Here is a 22,122-nt window from a genome sequence, read left to right on the forward strand (position 1 = left end):
TTAGAGAATTAAAGATCTGCTGCAGGGAATGAACCTCACATATAGAGGAAGAAAAATCTTGATGACACAGCAGTTACTTGGCTATGTACAACAGACAAAACTTGCCTGAACAGGATTAAAATATCCACAAATTTGAAGAATGAAGTTAAATATATAAGATACACCAATTTAATACATGGTATCAACATAACAGATCACAAACTCAATCTAATCAATCAGACATTAAAGATGAAGTGACATCTGGTTCAGGTCCTTAGAGGATGCCAAGTAACTTCCTGAAGATCTTTAAATTCCAAATAGACAACATATGTGCCAAATGGAACTCCAATATCTGGAATTGGGAATTGGCTGTCCTTTAAAACCATCAAGCAGTGCCTCATGCAATGTATGCAAGAAAGGAGTTACAAACAAATGAAAAACATCCACATACTGAGAACTATGCTAGTTTGTAAATGCTCAAAGATATGGAAGTAACTGTTAAACCAGAAGAGAAATTGGTATACAAAAAGAACTAGAAAAGAAAAGGAAAGTAGAAGAAACCAACTTTACAGTTAAATAACATCAAAGAGCTGCAGACCCCTCTTCCCCAGCCTCTACTGCTTTCCATTGCAGACAAATGACAAAAAAACCCAAGAAGAAAAGATCATCAGGAAAATCAGTTTCGATACACCCACTATAAACATATTTTTTAAATTCTCAGAAAAACAACAATCTTCTTGACTAGTCTGCTAAAGCTCTTGCAGATCATCATTCCATTTCAACTGACAGACTTATAACATTAGAAGAAATAACTGCCTTCAAAATTTCCAAAAAAAAAAGGGAAGGCTCTAGGATTGACATAGTGGGAGTGCAAATATACCATAGCAGCTGGAATTTATACTCGCAATCCTACTTATGATTTAACAACTTTTTTAATAAACAGAGACATCCTGGAAAAGTTCATGGAAAGCTACACGAATATCAACTCAAAAATAAATAAATAAATATTTATTTATTTTATTTTTGATAATTTTTTGATATTTATTACATAAAGGAAGGAATACTTCACACTTCACTAGCTGGAGGCCTATAACATTAATGAACACCAACTATAAACTATTTATTAAGATTTTAAACACCAGAATTAACCACCTTACCGGCCATTATGGATCAAATACACATCCTCATACGCTTCATATCCATCAAATATTTCAATGTAACATCAATGGTATTAAAATTTTAATATGCACTTCGCATCCAAGATAACCTTGACGTCTATAGACATCATGGCCAGTAGCATGGTTAAACATCACTTAAAAGAAACTGGTTCAAAGCAAGCAAATTTATGGGTTTCCAATTTCTTGGGATATCCAATTCTTGGAAGAGACAAAAAAATGAAAGGAGTGACTTAGCTTTTATGATCATTTGCATCAGATTATAGGCCATTTTATAAGCTACTCATGTCCTTGGGAACCAACTCCCCTCTACCTACCTGTTTAATGCTAGCCTCTGACACTTCCTCACTCATTTTATCTTCATTTTACACAGAATCAACATTTCCATGAGCGTAAAATCAATTAAAAACAAATATCAGAAAAATATTATTATTCAGGCCTCCATGGAGTCAAAAGACTCATCGTGGGAGGTCCTTCCTAAGAAACACAAAGTCTATCATACCACTCCTTAAACTCATTGACCGTTCTTGCTCTCACCACTCCATCAAGCAATGCATTCCATGGTTCAACCACCCTCCATGCAAAGAAACTACTCCTCACCCTCTTGCTCACAGTTTCCTTTCGTAACTTCCAGGGATGGCCTCTTGTTATCACTCCTTAACGCTACTCAAAAGCGAAAGAACTCCCCCAGTGTCAACCCTGTAACCACCTCTCAACAGTTTAAAAGTCTCAATCATATCACCTCTCCTTCTTCTATCCACCAAACTCTGCAGTCCACATTCCCTCAGCCGATCCTCATAACTATCATTGTACAGCCCTGAAATCATCTTTGTTATCCACCTTTTTACCCTTTCCACAGTTAATTTATCCCCTTCAAATCTTAGGGAACAAATCTGAGAACAATAGTCCAAGTGTGGTCCGATCAGGGTCTTATACGACGGAATGATAACTGTTTTATCTCTCCAGGTCAGCATCCTTCTCATTATTACAGTAATCTTCTGTGTTACCTTCACCACCTTTGCAATATGCCCCCTAAATTTCAGGTTTCTATCAATCATCAACCCCAGATTTCTTGTCCCCCCCCTACTTCCTCCAGTATTACTCCTCCCATAGAGTATGCAGTGTCTCATCGATGTTTCCCAAACCTCAAGACCTTACATTTTGCTGTATTAAATGACACCCCCATTCATTTGCCCATCCATCTAGCTTATTCAAATCCTCTTGCAGGGCTGCTGCATCACCACTATTACTAATAATCCTTCCCAGCTTCGCATCATCTGCAAACAACTAAATATCCCCTTGCAATCCACTGACAATGTCATTGATATAAAGATTAAACAATATAGGTCCCAGTACTGAGCCCTGTGGGACCCCACTTGTAACCTTCTGCTTCCTTGAAACTGCCCCACCATACACAACTCTCTGATACCTATCGGACAGCCAATCCTGAATCCAGTTGACTAATCTGACATCCAGACCCATGTGCTGTAACAAATATCAGCTTAATATGTGGCACTCGGTTAAATACCTTCGCTAAGTCTAAGAAAATGGCAGTATATGCCTTTCCCTCATCTAATGCTTTTGTAACTTTATCATACAAGATTAGCATATTGCTAAAACAAGAGTCCCACCCTTCACAAATCCACGTTGACTCTCACAGATAACATTATCCTCATCTGCCCAATGCTGTATACAGTCCTTCACTACTTTCTCCAAGATCTTACTAACTACTAATGACACACAAACTGGCCTATAATTGAACACTTCCAGTCTGCTACTGCCTTTATGCAATGGCACTATCTTACCTTCCTTCCATTCCATGGGCATCTTTCCCGCAGCCAGACTTTCATTGAAAAGCCAGGTCAAAGGCACTGTCAGTTCCCTAGCACATTCATTCAAAACGCGTGGTGAAATACCATCCAGTCCCACAGTTTTAGTGACATCCAGAGTACTCAGTATTTGGAAGACACTCTCCTCCTGCACCTCTAAACTTTGAACCTGCCCTATCTCTCTAACATTCAAATCGACTCCTCCAGGATGAAATACTCCAATAAAGTGTTCATTGAACAATTCCACTAGGTCCTCTGCATCAGTCACTCTATTCCCATTTTTATCGCACAATGTCATTCGTCCACAGTTATTTCTCTTGCTACTGACCACATAGCTAAAAAATTCCCTAGGATTTTCCTTGGATCTAAGGGCAAATCTTTTCTCATATTCCAGTTTTGCAATACCATACCATACTAGTCACGCTCCTAGCCTGTGTCTTATATTCTTCATGCATCTTCTCTTAACCTGTCTCCTTATATCCCTTCCATAGCCTCTTTTTCATAGGCAATCCGTGTTTAATATTGTTTGTCATCCACTTTACACCAAATTGTGTCCTTGTTCACTTGTGGTATACAACTTACCATTGCTGCTAACAAATATTCTTTCATAATTTCCCATGCACTAACGATATCCTGGCCTTCCAATTCCTCCCTTCATGAAACTTCCCCAAGTTGACGTCTTAGACTATTATAATCACCTGCCTTATAATTCCACATATATGTTCCCGTCTCTTTGACAATATCTACTAAAAGAAAGTGTCACTAAGTTCACAAAAAGTCTAAATTATTCAAGAGTCAGAATGTGGTGTGAAAAATGTTGAAGTAAATAAAGTTTTCTTTATCCTCTTGAACAGTATCAACATTGTGGAAGAATAAAGATGTTTACATATCAGCATTTGTTTATATAACTGAAACAAAAAATTGAGAAAATGCAAGCTTACAAATGTTGATGAAACATTCAATGGTTCACTACACAAAGAAGTGCTGAATTATCAAGAGATGGTCCAATCTTGAAGACTCAAGCAGAAAAATTTTCTAAAGTTAGATGCAACAATTTTTTATGTAACAATGGCTGGCTGGATAACAGAAATTGTGTTTATTATTAATTAGTATTGCTTTTAATTACAGAAAAATAAACTGTTTAAAATAAATTTAGTTTTAATCCTTTATCCAAGTGTGTGCAAACAAAGTTTGCACCTAAAAGTATCTTCAGGACTGGGGTAAAGTGGTACAACACCAGGCAACTCCTTTCAAAGGTGGAGCAAGCTACCAACACTCCTATCTCAGTATCTCCCATAATGCAAAACACATCTCCTTGTGGATATGTATAATGTTATGCATTAAGGGAAGGGCCACAACCCAGACTAGTTTCGACCTTGATTGAGGTCTCTTCAGTGGGAGCCAGGCCCAAGAGGAGATACCAGGCAGAAGCATTAGCAAGGTCATCTCCTCCTATAGGAGCTGCCAAGCGGTGTGCCACCTTTTTATTTAGAGAAAGATGTTGAAAGTTTATTTTTCACTTGAAAAAAAAAATAAACTTTCAACATCTTTCTCTAAATCCAGAGTAATTTAATAAAAAGGTGGCACACCATTTGGCAGCTCCTATAGGAGGAGATGACCTTGCTAATGCTTCTGCCTGGTATCTCCACTTGAGCCTGGCTCCAACTGAAGAGACTTCAATAAAGGTCGAAACTAGTCTGGGTTGTGGCCCTTCCCTTAATGCATAACATTATACATATCCATAAGGAGATGTGTTTTGCATTATGGGAGATACTGAGATAGGAGTGTTGGTAGCTTGCTCCACCTTTGCATGGAGTCACCCGGTGTTGTACCACTTTACCCCAGTCGTGAAGATATTTTCAGGTGTAAACTTTGTTTGCACACACTTGGATAAAGGATTAAAACTAAATTTATTATATTCTGACCAAGTGAAAAATAAACTTTCAATAAACTGTTTAGTATTAAGTGTATGGCTTTAAAATTATGAACAAATAAATTGGTTTATTAAACACAATATATTTGTATTGTAGTTTACACAAGCATATTGATATAATATCTAGGTATGTAATTATATTATTTTTTCTGTTGAATAAGCAGGAATTTGAGTGTGTGTTTAAGGTGCAGTATGATGAGCTGTGTGTGTGTGTGTGTGTGTGTGTGTGTGTGTGTGTGTGTGTGTGTGTGTGTGTGTGTGTGTGTGTGTGTGTGTGTGTGTGACAAAAGGACCTCCTAGATGAGTCTTTGACTCAATAGGGTGTGGGGATAATAATAATAATAATTATTATTATTATTATTACAGTGGTATCTTGCTAATCCGAACCCTACAGTAATCCGAACTGCGGTTTGAAAGGGAAAAAAAAGTTTTATTTATTTCTTATTATTTTGTGTACTATTATTTTTATTTAATAATTATTATTTTAACTATTATTATTTATTTTATTATTATTACAGTACAGCATAACTACGGTGATACACAAAAAGAGGAAATTCAAAATGTGCATAATTTGGTTAAAAATATAAATCCAGATGTTGAAATTTCACAAACATATGTTACGGAATGGATTACAGGTAGAACCGAAAGTGAATTTGGAATCAAATCAGATGCTGAAATTATAAATATGATGCTGCAGTATGAATTAGAAGATGATGATGATGATAAAGAACTCGAAAAAAAATAAGTAAAACAAAAAGAGGCAGTTGACAGTTTTAATATGCGCAGAGAATGTGCTAAGCAGAATGATACGCCATTCCACAAAATTTTATTGCTAAACCAGCTCCGAGAAGAAGTGTAAAAATAATCATATTATAAATTCTGAATATTTTTACATATTAATATTGCTTGTTAGTTTTTGTTTTCATACACGCAGTGTCTGCACTTGCGATGTGCTCGTTATGAAAATATTATGTTAGAAGTAATATGTAAAAAAAAGTAAAAATATTGAAGTACTTACTTAATTGATTATTTGTATTATTTATAAGAAAGTTTGTTGTATTTTTTAATGTTGAATTTTGTGTTTATGAAAGACTTTCTTCAGTGTTGGTGGATACAGCGAGTCAGCCATATTTTTACAATGCGTAGTTTCTGACGTTGTTGAAGTGCGCATGCTCCCGGAGTGAACTTGATGTTTGATTGACAGCTGACAAGGAAAGCGTTGCGTATCCAAGTTACAGTGGTAAACAAGAGAGCGTTCGGAAAGTTTTTAGAACACTGGCCGAGGAATATTCAAGTTGGGAGGAACTTGATTTTTTGTGTGCGGCAGTTAAAAGGAAATTTCATATTGTATTCCGAAAAAGGAATAGTGGAAATAATATGTTTCAAGAAGGAATAAGTACAGAAGAAAAAGGAAATCTTGAAACTAAGTTTTTATAAACTGGCCGAGGAATATTCAAGTTGGGAGGAACTTGATTTTTTTGTGTGCGGCAGTCAAAAGGAAATTTCATATTGTATTCCGAAAAAGGAATAGTGGAAATAATATGTTTCAAGAAGGAATAAGTAAAGAAAAGGGAAATCTTGAAACTAAGTTTTTATAAACTGGCCGAGGAATATTCAAGTTGGAAGGAACTTGATTTTGTTTTGTGTGAGGCAGTAAAAAGGAATTTTAAAGGGATCCTAAAAAAATGAAGTACAGAACCTTGTAACTTCTGGAAAGAGCCTTAACAGGAAGAGAAAGAGACTATGAACATTTTTTTGTGATTTGTGAAAGAAAAAGTGTTTTGTCTTAAGAGTAAGTTTATATTTTTTAATAAGGCCTTGGATCCATATAATCTGTAATTGTAGTTATGTATTTTTACTAGAAGTGTATATATGTTGTTTTAAGTTTTATTAAATGTGTTTATTTTGTACTTGGTATTGAGTCAATGATTAGTTGGATTCTCAAAGAGTGAGTTAAAGTCATTGCACCAATTGGAGTGAACTCTTTGTGCAAATATAATAACATATAGGGACACTCGGAGTCAAAAATAAAAATAATTGTTAGTAAATCTGATGACATTAACAGGAATAAAGCATCTCATAGAAGATACATTCCAAAATGTTTTAGATGCAATAAACAAGGTCATTTTGCTAAAGATTGTTATGTTAGAGATAGATCTTGTTTTCAAAATAAGAAATCAGAGAATAAAAGTAAATCTGGAATTAGTTATTATTCCAATATTATACTGGCAAGGACAGAAATGTCAAACTATTCACTAAACATGGGTAAAGCCAAAGACAGCTCTAACCATAAAAGAAAGTTTGATATAGCATTAGCTCCTTATGCTAATGAAAGTAATCCTTTAACAGTATTACAAGGATTTATTGAAGATGTACCTTGTGAAATCTTACTTGACACAGGTGCACACATTTCACTCATTTCTTATAGCTTATTTAACAAAATTAAATCTCTAATTCCAAATGATATTTCAGTTTTAAGCAATCCAATTAAGTTAAAAGGAATATTTGAATCTGAAATTTCAGCTTATAAGCAAATCAATGTCTTTATTTCAATTCCTTGTTTTCCATTGAAAGTTTCTCATTCATTAATTGTTCTTCCAGAATCTTCAAATCCAAATGTACAAATAATATTTGGAATTGATTTTCTGAAACGTCATGGGTTTGTGTGTAATTTTGTTGAAAATACAGTATCATTGTGTGGAATAGAATGCTGTTTGGATAGGAAATCAGGTGACAGTGGAAAATTAGAGCAGTCTCCTGAAGTTTTTCTAGATACTAGTGATAGTGATCAAGTATTTAATATTGAAACTCTAAAGAATAAGGATCCTAGTATACAAATTTGGGAAAAAGATAAGATTATCCAAGCTCAGAAGGATGATCTCATATTAAAAACTATTTATGAAGCAGTATTGAAAGAGGAAACTCAACTAGATACATTTTTGAATCTGGATAACTTGTATTTAGATAAAGATGGGTTACTCTTATCTAGACAAATGGAAGATGGAAAATTGAAGGTGAAAATATTGGCACCAACTGAAATGATTCCTTGGATTATGTATACTTTCCATGATTCTGACTTAGCAGGACACCAAGGGTTTTCTAGAACTTTGGAAAGAATAAAGGATCGTTACATCTGGAAAGGTATGAAGAGTGATATACTCACGTATGTCAAGTCATGCCATAAGTGCCAAATAAGATCCCCTTTTAGAGGAAAAGCTCCTTTACAACCATTTCCAATTCCAACTAGACCATTTCAAGCTGTTGCTATTGATGTAGTAGGTCCTCTACCAATTACTAAAAAAGGAAATAGGTATATTCTAGTAGTCATAGATATGCTAACTAGATTTCCTGAAGCAGTATCAATGAAAGACCAATCTGCAAAAACTATTGCAAGAAAGTTTTTGAATATGATAGTTTGTAGATATGGAACTCCTCAGACCTTACTCTCAGATCAAGGAGCAAATTTCACATCTGAACTATTATTACAGTTATGTAAGTTGCTTAATGTTAAGAAGATTTTTACAACACCTTATCATCCGCAATGTAATGGTATGTGTGAAAGACTAAATAGAAACATAAAGCAAATACTTTCAAAGTTGGCAAACACCAAAATGAATGATTGGGATACACATATCTCTCAAGCATTATTTGCATGTAGGTCTGCTTTTCATTCTGCTATCAAGGAAAAACCATCTTTTGCATTATATGGTTTTGACCCAGTTTTTCCTAATGAACTTGTTTCAGTTATTCCAAATACAGGATACAGTGATATTAATGAATATTTAGAATTAGTAATAGATAAGTTTTCCACTACTCATAGACTAGTAGGTGAGATAAGTAAATTAAGTGCTCAGAAAACTAGACAATATATAAATCGCTTTAGAAAATATAAATCTTTTGTACCAGGTGATTTAGTATTGTTAGATGATAAATCTAGTATTAAAAGAGTTGGGAAATTAGGAAAGAAAGCCTTAGGTCCATTTAGAATTTTAGACAATTTTTCTCCTGTGAATTTTAGAATTCAAGATGTCAATAATCCTAGTAAAATTTTAAATGTACATTCTGATAGATTAAAAAGGTACTTTTTGGGAAATAAAAATTTAGTTACTTTAGGTGATAATATGAATAAAATATTGAAGGATGAATGTAGTTTTCCTAATACTAATTGTGAATCTTATTCAAAGTTAAATGATAGAAAAGGGAATAGATCTAATATTCATAATTCAAATATGCAGCGAAAGAAAAAATTAAACTTTGGTAAAGTGAACCAAAATACAAGAAATTTTAGAATTCCCAAGACACACATTTCAGATGATGTACAATGTAGGAATAATGATAATCAAATTGATTCTAATATTGATGAAAGTATAGCGGAATTTCATAGGTTGATAAATATAGGATTAAATAAGAAAAGGGAAGTTAAAGATACCTCAAATTTAGTTAGTAAGGATAAGGAATCCCAGAAACTTTTAGAATCACAAAAACCTGTAGAAACTGATTCTGATAGTGATGATTCTATAGATTTAGGACATCATTCAAGTAGTTTAAATGAAGTGTTTGAAAGGTATAAAAATGAAATTTTTAAGTATACTAATTTGGAAGAAGAAAGTTCAGAATTATCTCTAGTGTCAGATGATTCTGAAACTAGTGATTTAGAAGATATACATAATGATTAGATAATTAGATTAGAACTTAAAATATAACGATCTAGAAATAAATATTAAAATTTTGTTTAGACGTAGGTTAAATATAAAAAAATTTTTTTTAAAAAAAAAAAATTTTTTTTCACAGAAAAATGAAACTGATGTAAAAATAATCATATTATAAATTCTGAATATTTTTACATATTAATATTGCTTGTTAGTTTTTGTTTTCATACACGCAGTGTCTGCACTTGCGATGTGCTCGTTATGAAAATATTATGTTAGAAGTAATATGTAAAAAAAAGTAAAAATATTGAAGTACTTACTTAATTGATTATTTGTATTATTTATAAGAAAGTTTGTTGTATTTTTTAATGTTGAATTTTGTGTTTATGAAAGACTTTCTTCAGTGTTGGTGGATACAGCGAGTCAGCCATATTTTTACAATGCGTAGTTTCTGACGTTGTTGAAGTGTGCATGCTCCCGGAGTGAACTTGATGTTTGATTGACAGCTGACAAGGAAAGCGTTGCGTATCCAAGTTACAGTGGTAAACAAGAGAGCGTTCGGAAAGTTTTTAGAACACTGGCCGAGGAATATTCAAGTTGGGAGGAACTTGATTTTTTGTGTGCGGCAGTTAAAAGGAAATTTCATATTGTATTCCGAAAAAGGAATAGTGGAAATAATATGTTTCAAGAAGGAATAAGTACAGAAGAAAAAGGAAATCTTGAAACTAAGTTTTTATAAACTGGCCGAGGAATATTCAAGTTGGGAGGAACTTGATTTTTTTGTGTGCGGCAGTCAAAAGGAAATTTCATATTGTATTCCGAAAAAGGAATAGTGGAAATAATATGTTTCAAGAAGGAATAAGTAAAGAAAAGGGAAATCTTGAAACTAAGTTTTTATAAACTGGCCGAGGAATATTCAAGTTGGAAGGAACTTGATTTTGTTTTGTGTGAGGCAGTAAAAAGGAATTTTAAAGGGATCCTAAAAAAATGAAGTACAGAACCTTGTAACTTCTGGAAAGAGCCTTAACAGGAAGAGAAAGAGACTATGAACATTTTTTTGTGATTTGTGAAAGAAAAAGTGTTTTGTCTTAAGAGTAAGTTTATATTTTTTAATAAGGCCTTGGATCCATATAATCTGTAATTGTAGTTATGTATTTTTACTAGAAGTGTATATATGTTGTTTTAAGTTTTATTAAATGTGTTTATTTTGTACTTGGTATTGAGTCAATGATTAGTTGGATTCTCAAAGAGTGAGTTAAAGTCATTGCACCAATTGGAGTGAACTCTTTGTGCAAATATAATAACATATAGGGACACTCGGAGTCAAAAATAAAAATAATTGTTAGTAAATGAAATATTATTTATAATACACATTATAAATAACAATGGCACATATTATAGGATAATTCATTAAATATTAACAGAAGCATTCGAAAAAAGTTTAGCTTCCAAGAAGCAAAGAAAATCCGTTAATTTTTTTTTAAAAAGAAATTTAAAAAAAATTTTTTTGTATTATTTCATGAAACTTTTTTTGTGTTATGTACAAGAAAGTGATATTTTTTACACAAATTAAGTTATGTACTGAAGTATATAATTTTATTAAATCAGAATCCTAACTATACAGGTACATACACACTAAATTTTTTACTAAAATAAACTTGTGTACTATATTATTTTTTAAGTTTTACATTACAGCACAGTAGCTTTTTTTCTATCAGTTACTTCATTTATTTACAGAATTAAATTGATGTACCATTAGAATCTGATTAATTTTGTCTTAAACGCTAGTTATTGTTGTCTCTTGGGAATAAATTCGCTAATCCGAATTTTTTGCTAATCCGAATGAGCAAGGTTTTTATTAGTAAGGTACTTCTGTATTATTATAATTACTCTTTTATTTATTATTAACATCTGACCTCCATGGAGTCAGAGACTCATCATGGGAGGTACACACTATTGCACACAATGCTCATCCAACCATGCTTTAAACTGATTCAATGTGTCTACATTCACAACACAATCATGCAATGCAACTCACCAACCACTCTCCATGCAAAGAACCTGCTCCTTGCTCCTCTGCTTACACCCTCCTTATACAGTTTCAAGTGATGGCCTCTTGTTCTGTATGTACTTTTGTCTACAGTTCACCTATGAAAGCTGATTGACTTTGATATTCATTTTAAAACTTTCTTAAAAACGTTTCTCTTCACTATGATATTCAATTTTATTCTGCTCAAGCTGAATGGTGATCATTTCCTAATTGAAATCCTCTATATACTGTTGTATCTTGAACCAGGTTGAAGATATTGGCATCAACAATAACATATTCAATGAGACTTTTCTTATATCTTGTGTCTTCTTGCTATGTGAAAACATGCACATTTTTATGTTAATGCATGGTTAGTAATGTCTAGTTCATGTCTTAAACAAGTCTTCCAGCAGATACCTTGTGAATTCTCCCAAAATAATTCCATATGTTTGGTATTCATTTTCTACTTAGCTTTCTAGATCTCCAGATTAACTTTTCCTTTTTGATTACGTTGGCTATCTTCTCTAACTTCTTAAAAAATTCCTCCACTTTCTACTCAGAACCTTTTGTAGGACTATAAACAAATATGTCTCATTGTTCAGTATCCCATTTTGATGTTTACCAACATCATCCCATTCAATATTGCTTTCCATTCAAGAAGATTATCATCATGTTTGGTGTGTTGAATACTATAGCTACTCCTTTCCCTGATCTTTATTGTCATAATAACATTTTGTATTTGTTATTTACAAGTCTCACCACTGTTTTTGTCTTCTTTGTTTTGGTAACCCCACTTGCCAATTGGTACTTCTTATACAAGTCCCATCCTTTTTCAGTTTTCAGTTATATTTTAGCTCAGCAAGCAACGTGCTTCTCTAAAAGCAGATATTTATATGAATCAACGCATTCACATAAACTTGGTGGATAAACCAAATATTTGAGCATAATACTGAATCCAAAAAATATTGGGTATGATTTTGGAAGGAAATATTTGGTTTTGAGATTATGGTGGGAGCACAAGTATTTACACCAGATATTTCCACATTGAAACATCAGTTATAATCATTATAGGCATCAAAATATTGACAGAGTAGAAGAAATGTAACAAAACCTTTGTGAATATCAACAAGTGTATTGAAAGTGTTACAATTTTGTTAGATTCACAGCATACAAATATGGATAAACAGATTACAATAAAGGTTGTAACATGAGTGAGAAGAGATAGATCCATAATTTGATAAAAAATCAGAATAAAATAAATTTGAATTTTTTATTGGGAAACAAAAAAAAATCATCATAAAAAAATATGAAGCAACTGCACATCAAAATATGACTTGGGCATGAGTTATGAATTAATCAATAGTAACAGTAATTAATAATAGTATAATAATAATTATTATTATTATTAACATTTGACCTCCATGAGGTTAGAAACTCATCATGGCAGGTACACACTATTGCACACAATACTCATTCAACCATGCTTTAAACTGATTCAATGGAGAAAATTATGTAGAAAAATAGTGAAAGATGTCTACTTTAATTTCCAATAATGTTTTTTTGTAAGTATATTTTTGTTTCTCTGACAGTCCATCGGAACTTACTTTCTGGTTAGTTAATGTGTGAATATACTTACCTTGTACATTCGTGCATTAATGCTGTTATGTATTTCTTTGTCAGTTCCCATGTAGCATTTATTTCCTTACTACTCAACTCCTTATTCCATGTTATAGCTCCAAGCTGTCTCCTAAGCTTGTCATAATCACCAGCCTTATAATTTCACATAAATCCTTTCCTCACAAGAGTCCACATATGACTAACCACAACACAGGTATTCATTTCATGATCACTTTCACCAAATGGAGGAAAGTGTGAAATCACTCTGACAATTACATCCACTGATGAAATAATCAGATCTAGAACTCTCGATCACTGTGCCCTCCTCTACATGCTGCCTAATATAATTATCTCTCAAGAACTCAAGAAATTCATTTTCCTTATTCCCAAATGACATCTCTTCATACAAATCTATACTGCCATAATTAAAATCACTCATAATAATAATTACCCTTCCTTTGTTCACTAATCCAAGTTGTTTATACATTTCTTCATCACCACCCTCCACATTCCCAGGCCTATAACAACATCCAAACGTCCAATTAACTATGTCTTTCTCTCAACCTACACATTACACCACACTGCCTCATAACCATTGCCACTATTTCCCCCTTTGATGTCTACCCTATGTGGACATAATTCCCCTGCTGTCATCAGCAGCACTCCCTTTCCTTTCTTACCCTTTCTATCCTCATGAAAAATATACTGTATCATTCCATTTCTCTTCCCATTACGACATCATCTTCATTCAACCATGTTTCACTTATTCCAATGATTTTGGGGTGAATGAACTCAATCACTGAAACCATTTCATCCCCCTTATTTCTGATACTTCTGGCATTTATAAACAAACAGAGCAGTTCATTTTTAGGTCTATAGCCAGTCCTTTTCAAGCCATGTGTTGGTTGTGACTTCCCCCACAAAACCTGCCCAGTCACCTTTATCACGATTTACCACATATCTGCTCAGTCTCAACTTCCCCACCGACATCACAATATACTCCACCTTCATATTCATTGCAACTTTCAACATCCACTCTTCCTATCTGTCTCTCTGTCTGCCCGAGTTCCCCCCCCCCATTTCCCTGTTCCTCTTGCATTCCCATTCTCTCTTCATTTATCACACTACTACTGTTTTGCTGCCAAGCATTTCTGTCTCTTCAGAACCACTCTCCTGATTTTTTTTTCCTTAGTCTCTTTCTTCTGATCTCCTGCATGTTTCACACAGACAGTACTTTCATCCAATCTCAACTATTTCAATGAATTCTAATATAATTTACTTTTTAATCTAAAGCTTGCAAGATTTCATCCTACCATCCTTTACATATCAGATATAATAGGCTGTTATAGCCAAGCAACTTGACTTCTTAATAAACCTAATTTTATTGATGATAACATTTATTTCTATCTCCATAATCTCCCTTGTTGATTATGAAAGGTTGGTTTCTCTTTTTTCAGGAAAGAAAAACAAAACCTGCTAAGGAAGAGAAACAAAAACTGCATGAAACCAGCTAAATCACCTTTATCAGGAAATCTCTCATTAATATTCCTTTTATTGTAGATGAAATTAAAACCTAAGATTTCCAAAGCTTCAATGACAACACAAAGGGTTTGCTAGTGAAATTTATGTGACTTAGAAAAGGGGGAGGAAACTAAGGAGTATGTCAGATGTATATCAGTATGATTGCGCATGCTGCACATCACTATGCATAAGATACAGCCTAACATGAGTGTGCTAAGATTATTATAATGATAATATAAATTGAAGCTTTGTGCTTATAGACAAGGGGGGAAAATAATGTTACTCTAAGAAACTGGAAAATGAGGAGAGAGAATTATTCTGAAAATCTTACCTCATATTATTCCATTCACGAATAGATCCAAGATTTTCAATTCCATCAGCTCCACTGAATGTTGAAAACTGCTCTTGTGAATTATTTTTCTGAAATATGAATTTGAACAAAAGTAAAAGTAAATACATATAATCTGCATACATAAAGAAAGGCTTCAGTATCATGCATTATACATAATAATGCTTAATGATATAAACAACACCAAGATGGAAAAAATGCTCTTATTAAACTCGCTACTTTTGCTGGTTTTCTACCCAGCATAATCAGAGCACAATGATAACTGTGACAGGTACACAGCACTAAACTAAATAATTGTAAAAACAATTTAAATAGCAAATGTCTTTAGATGGTGCCATCTATGGGTCAGATGACTACAAAGTTAATTTGGAGAAGTCCTGCTATTATGTCATAAAATGATAGCTATGAAATACAGTCATACCCCGAAGTTATGCGGTAGGTGGGACCAACAAAAAGCACGTAAGTCGAATTCGTGTAACTCGGGTACAATTTTGCATACAAACATACAAAATAGTAGTTAATTGGGACCAAAGGTTTACAAAAACACCTATATTTTTTAAGAAATATAATCATAATTGTAGTTTTTCATACATAAAAAAAAAGAAAGTTATTTCGATGTCAATAGTTTCATAAAATCTAATAGATTCATCTGACGGCATAATGTCTTTTTCTTGTCACACAAAATTTCTTCATAGCAAGCTAATGATTTTTTTATTCCTTACCTTGTGGCTACAATTCGTTCCTCGTTAGAATCTATGTCCTCCAAAATCTGTAAACCTTTCTTTTATGATTGTCTTACTGTGGATTCCTGTAGATCAAACTTCTTTGCTAGCTCACAAATTTTCATTCTGCCTTCAAAATCCTTAATTATGTTGAGTTTTGTTTCCAAAGTCAATGTTTTTCTTTTCTTGATAGCTGTAGAAGAATCGGACTTGCTTCCTTTGGACAACATTATTATTTTTTATGTGATAAAATTTTTATCAAGAACATAATATTAAACAATCACAAGGTTTGTAAACTATAAAAATTGTGTATGAATGGAGACCGCGTGAAACACGTCAGTGCTTGTTCACAGCATGTGCAATGCCGGTGAATGCGGCCGGCGCTGGAAAGATACGACTAGTGGTGAGGCATGAAGCGAGATGGGAATACATACATATATGAATCCGCGTAACTCCGGATTCACGTAAGTCGGGGTAGCATAAGTCGGGGTATAACTGTATATGAAATTTCCTATGAAAAGGAAAAATAAGAAAATAGCTTAATATGGATTCCCCTCATTCCCCAACTCATACTGAAAGGTATTTACATAAATAATGTAAATTATTTATGTAATGTCCGGAATGTCCGCTACAGAGCTACGCGGTATGTAGTGTTTCATACTTATCCTTGCAGAGAGCTCCTGCAAGGATAAGTATTATTTTGAGAATAAATTGACAATATTGATTTAATCTTGACATGGTATTGTTTGTTTTTGGTAGCTTGGTGTGTCTCCATGTGATTTTTGGTGTTCCGCCTTAATTAAACTAGTAGTTTAAAGATACAATTGATAGCACATGGCGGCAATGCGACAAAAATCAATGGCAACCAAGAATTCACAATCTTTGTTCAAGAACTTTAATGTAAGGGAATTCATCCAGTGTGACATGTGTGGTATGCATGTATTCCCGAAAGAGGCTGGAATTTGGATAGATAATGATAGTGGTGAGAGACAGTGCCGAAAGTGTAAGGAAAGAGAAGAATTGAAGTGTAGGTCAGGTCATGAGATAGTTGTAGAAGAATGCCAGAATGTGAGAGAAAATAGTGGTTTGACAGTAAATTGTGATGTTGTACAAGATAGCAATGAGAGCGGTGATGAAAGAGAGAGTGGAAGTAATTATACAGAGAGAGAAAATGGTTTGAATGATGAAAAAAATGAGAAATTAGCTGTAATGAGTGAGATCGCACAGTTACACGGAGTAATACATAGGACGAAGCGGCAGGTGGAGCTGCAAAACTCTTTCCCGAGTGCCCCGGCAAACGGAAATAAACAAAGTGTATGAAAGAAATAATAAGCATATGATTGGGAGTGTTTCAGAAATGAAGGACAGAGTGTTGTATGGTGACTCATTAGTAAGAGGTGTGATAGATGAGAATTTGACTAAATCGTACTTACTGGGTGCAAAAATTAAGGATGTAAGTGAGAGTGTTAGTGCACAGCAGCTGAGAGCGAAAGAAATGATAGTCGTAGCGGGAACGAATGATTTGAAAGGAGATAAATTTGATATGAGAGAGGACGTGAAGGAATTATTAGAGGTAGCAAAAGAAAAGAGTGACAGAGTTAGAATAGTGAGTCTGGTGCCACGATATGACAGAGAAGAGTTTAGATGACAGAGAAGAGTTTAGATGACAGAGAAGAGTTTAGAAGGAGGGCCATAATCGCAAATGACTTTATGCGCAGGTTATGCAGACAGTGTGGTGTGGAGTTTGTGGATGTGTAGATCCACAAACTCCACATGGGCAAATGGGCAAAAGGATTTGTACAAGATGGATGGCTTACATTTCAATGGATTTGGTGTACGAAGACTGGAAAAAGTGTTGCTGAGTGAAATGAGAGTGGATATGCAAAATCAGGGAAACTAGAACTAATAAGGAGAGGAGGAAGTGGATATGCAGCCATCAGTGAGGCAGTTGAGTGTAAGAATGTTTATAATGTGAACAAGCCAGTATGAAGGACAAAAAATCAGAATGGGATAGTTAGTATAATGCATCAAGATAGGGGTGGGACAAATGGACCTCTGCATTTCATGTATACTAATGCCCGGAGTATTAGGAACAAGAAGGAAGAATTTTTAGCCTTGGTTGGCTCTTCCTGGCCACAGGTTATTGGCATTAGTGAAACATTGATGACAGAAGATGATATAGTTAGTGGGATAGAATGTGTAAGGTACAGTGTGTACAGTGTCTTTAGCATGCAGATCCAGTTTCTTTTCATACTCAGATTTTGCTTTCCGTACAACAGTTGTGACTATTCTAACCTGCTTATGATGTTCATAAGACGTCCCCCCCACCCCCCCCCCCCCCCACCCCCCCCCCCCCCCACCCCCCCCCCCCCCCACCCCCCCCCCCCCCCACCCCCCCCCCCCCCCACCCCCCCCCCCCCCCACCCCCCCCCCCCCCCACCCCCCCCCCCCCCCACCCCCCCCCCCCCCCACCCCCCCCCCCCCCCACCCCCCCCCCCCCCCACCCCCCCCCCCCCCCACCCCCCCCCCCCCCCACCCCCCCCCCCCCCCACCCCCCCCCCCCCCCACCCCCCCCCCCCCCCACCCCCCCCCCCCCCCACCCCCCCCCCCCCCCACCCCCCCCCCCCCCCACCCCCCCCCCCCCCCACCCCCCCCCCCCCCCACCCCCCCCCCCCCCCACCCCCCCCCCCCCCCACCCCCCCCCCCCCCCACCCCCCCCCCCCCCCACCCCCCCCCCCCCCCACCCCCCCCCCCCCCCACCCCCCCCCCCCCCCACCCCCCCCCCCCCCCACCCCCCCCCCCCCCCACCCCCCCCCCCACTCATTCCTGCTGTTCAACCAAGTGAAAGACCTCCCCCAGTGTCAACCCTATAACCACCTCTCAACAGTTTAAAAGTCTCAATCATATCACCTCTCCTTCTTCTATTCCACCAAACTCTGCAGTCCACATTCCCTCAGCCGATCCTCATAACTATCATTGTACAGCCCTGAAATCATCTTTGTTATCCGCCTTTTCACCCTTTCCACAGTTAATTTATCCCCTTCAAATCTTGGGGACCAAATCTGAGAACAATAGTCCAAGTGTGGTCTGATCAGGATCTTATACCACCTTTGCAATATGTCCCTTGAATTTCAGGTTTCTATCAATCATCAACCCCAGATCTCTTGTCTCCCCTACTTCCTCCAGTATATCTCCTCCAATAGAGTAAGCAGCGTCCCATCGATGTGTCCCAAACCTCAGGACCTTACATTTTGCTGCATTAAACCGACACCCCATTCATTTGCCTGTCTGTCTAGCTTATTCAAATCCTCTTGCATGATTACCACACATGCACTATTACTAATAACCCTTCCCAGCTTCACATAAACAATTAAACATCCCCCTGCAATCCACTGACAATGTCATTGATATAAAGGTTAAACAATATAGGTCCCAGTACTGAGCCCTGTGGGACTCCACTTGTAACCCTCTCCTTCTTGAAACAACCAAACCATAAACAACTCTGTGATACCTATCGGACAGTCAATCCTGAATCCAGTTGACCAACATGACATCCAAACCCATGTGCTGCAACTTAAATATCAGCTTATCATGGCACCCTGTCAAATGCCTTTGCTAAATCCAAGAAAAGGGCAGTATATGCCTTTCTCTCATCTACTGCTCTTGTAACTTGATTATAAAAGGGTAGCATATTACTAAAACAAGAGCACCCCCCTCACAAATCCATGTTGAATCTACTGATGACACACAAACTGGCCCATAATTAGACACTTCCAGTCTGCGACTGCCTTATGCAATGTCACTATCTTACCTTCCTTCCATTCCCTGGGCACTTTTCCTATAGAAAGACTTTCACTGAAAGCCAGGTGAAAGGAGCTCTCAGTTCCTTAGCACATTCTCTCAAAACTCGTGGTGAAATACCATCCAGTCCCACAGCTTTACTGACATCCAGAGTACTCAGTATTTGGAACACATTCTCCTCCTGCACCTCTAAACTTCAAACCTGCCATATCCCTCTAGTATTAAAATTTACTCCTCCAGGATGCAATACACCAATTAAAGTGTTCATTAAACAATTCCACTATGTCCTCTCCATCAGTCACTCTATTCCCATTTTTATCGCACAATGTCATTTGTCCTCAGTTATTTCTCTTGCTACTGACCACATAGCTAAAAAATTCCCTAGGATTTTCATTGGATCTTAAGGTGAATCTCTTCTCATATTCCAGTTTTGCCTTCCTTACGATACTAGTCACTCTCCTGGCCTATGTCTTATATTCTTCATGCATCTGCTCTTCACCTGTCTCCTTATATCTCTTCCATTGTCTCTTTTTCATATGCAGCTCCTGTTTAATATTGCTTGTCATCCACTTTACACCAAATTGTGTCCTCTTCTTCACTTGTGGAATACAGCTTACTATTGCTGCTAAATATTCCTTCACAATTTCCCAAGCACTAATGATATCCCAGCCTTCCAATTCCTCCCTCCATGAAACTTCCCCAAGTTGATGTCTAAGACTATTGTAATCACCTGCCTTATAATTCCACATATATTCCCATCTCTTTGATACTCCTGCATGTCTATTCATCTTCCAAGTCAAAACCACAAGGTCACTCAACTGGTGGGAGAATTGTCGTCTCACTTATTATCAGCTCTTCTGATGCTATGACCAAATTGAAAACTTTTGAACCTCTTGTTCCCTCTATTACATGTTGCCTAAGATATTTGTCCCTCAAGAATTCTAGAAATTCCATTCCCTTATTGCTACATGCATCTTCCTCTCCCCAATTTATACTGCTGTTGTTAAAATTTTCCATAACAATCATTCTTCTTGCACTTGCCAAGCTCAACTGTCTAAACATCTGGTCCCCACCCTCTGTGCTCCTTGGTCTGTAGCAACACCCCATTAAATATCCCATCTTGCCTATCTCTACCTCACACCATATGCTTTCAAAACCATTAGTGTCACTGCTTTTCAAAGCCTCCACTCTTAGAGGACATAAGCAGTACTCCACCACCACCACCGCGCTTTCCCTTTCTATCCTGCCGAAAAATGCTATACCCTGCTACTTTCGTACTATCTCAAGCAAGAATCTCATATCTCTCGCTGCCCAATTTACATTACCTCTCAAGTCATTTGTTTCTACCATCACAATCATCTTATCCACCCTTTCAGCCCTCTTAATTGGCATAGTCACACTTTCTATTGTTTCTCCAGGCAAACACTCCTCACGCATCCTATCTTGCACATCACGGATCATTGAGTCACCATACATTACACCTCTTACCATTCTCCTCTCTCCTACTGTTTCTATTCTCTCTACTTTTATCATTCCCATAACTCTCCCTCTCTTCCACTTATCCTATTCTCCCCTCTTCCATCATTCCCATAACTCTCTCTCATTCCCTCTCTTCTACTGTTCCCATTCTCTCCTCTTCTATCCTTCCCATACCTCTCTCTCTCATTCCCTCTCTTCCACTTATCCTATTCTTTCCTCTTCTATCATTCCCATACCTCTCTCTCGTTCCCTCTCTTCTACTGTTTCTATACTCTCCTATTCTATCATTCCCAAACCCCTCTCTCCTAGTGCATCTTTACTCTCCTCTTCTATCATTTTCAAACCTCTCTCTCTCTCTCTCTCATTCCCTCTCTCCTACTGCTTCTATTCTCTCCTCTTATATGTTCTCCTAAAGATCAACTACAACCTCTTGGACATCCAGGAATGTATAAAGTTCCTTGTGTCTGCAGTTTAGAATAATCTGGACAGACTGGTAGATCAGTTAACATCCTTGAAGAACACAAAAATTACATCTGGATTATCTGAATATCAAGTCAGGATTGGCAGACTGTGCTCTCAATACTCCTTCACCTAGGATCAGATAGAGAAGGACATCTATATTACATAGAGTTGTTACAGGTCTAATAGGCTATTCTTAGAATCAGTATCAGCTAGGAAGCACTCTCTCAACCTCAACAAGTACAGTTGCATTAGGGAGACTATCATTTTAAGACCTAATAGCAGGAATTCTCTAAATTAACTTTGTAGTTATCCACCCCATGAATTGTGTCACAATTTAAATTGCTTCCACAGTCACTTAGTTTAGTGCTGTGGACCTGTCAAAGTTATAGTTGTGCTCTGATGATGAAAACCAGTGAAATATTAGTGAGTTTGATAAATGCATTTTTCCCCTCTTGGCATTGTTTATACTGTTAAGCATTATTATGAATATAATTTGCAAAAAGATATAATATGACATATTAACCCAGCATTAGTAAGGTGGGCGTCACAGACCCCAAAGATTTTAAATTGACTATAA

At 36.3% G+C, this 22,122-nt stretch overlaps 1 protein-coding gene across 1 annotated transcript in view; it reads right to left on the bottom strand.

The window, feature by feature from the left end:
* Positions 1 to 22,122, bottom strand: part of LOC150104729 (lysosome membrane protein 2-like) — a 431,261-nt gene that overhangs the window by 215,631 nt on the left and 193,508 nt on the right. Inside the window, exon 5 of the mRNA XM_090395911.1 lies at positions 15,064 to 15,152. Within this exon, the coding sequence (XP_090252037.1) occupies positions 15,064 to 15,152 (89 nt within the window). The remainder of the gene's footprint in view (positions 1 to 15,063; positions 15,153 to 22,122) is intronic.

Source organism: Typopeltis vanoorti, chromosome 7 (assembly GCF_054136105.1).
Source record: "Typopeltis vanoorti isolate ZY-2024b chromosome 7, IOZ_Tvanoo_1.0, whole genome shotgun sequence".
NCBI lineage: Eukaryota > Metazoa > Arthropoda > Arachnida > Uropygi > Thelyphonidae > Typopeltis > Typopeltis vanoorti.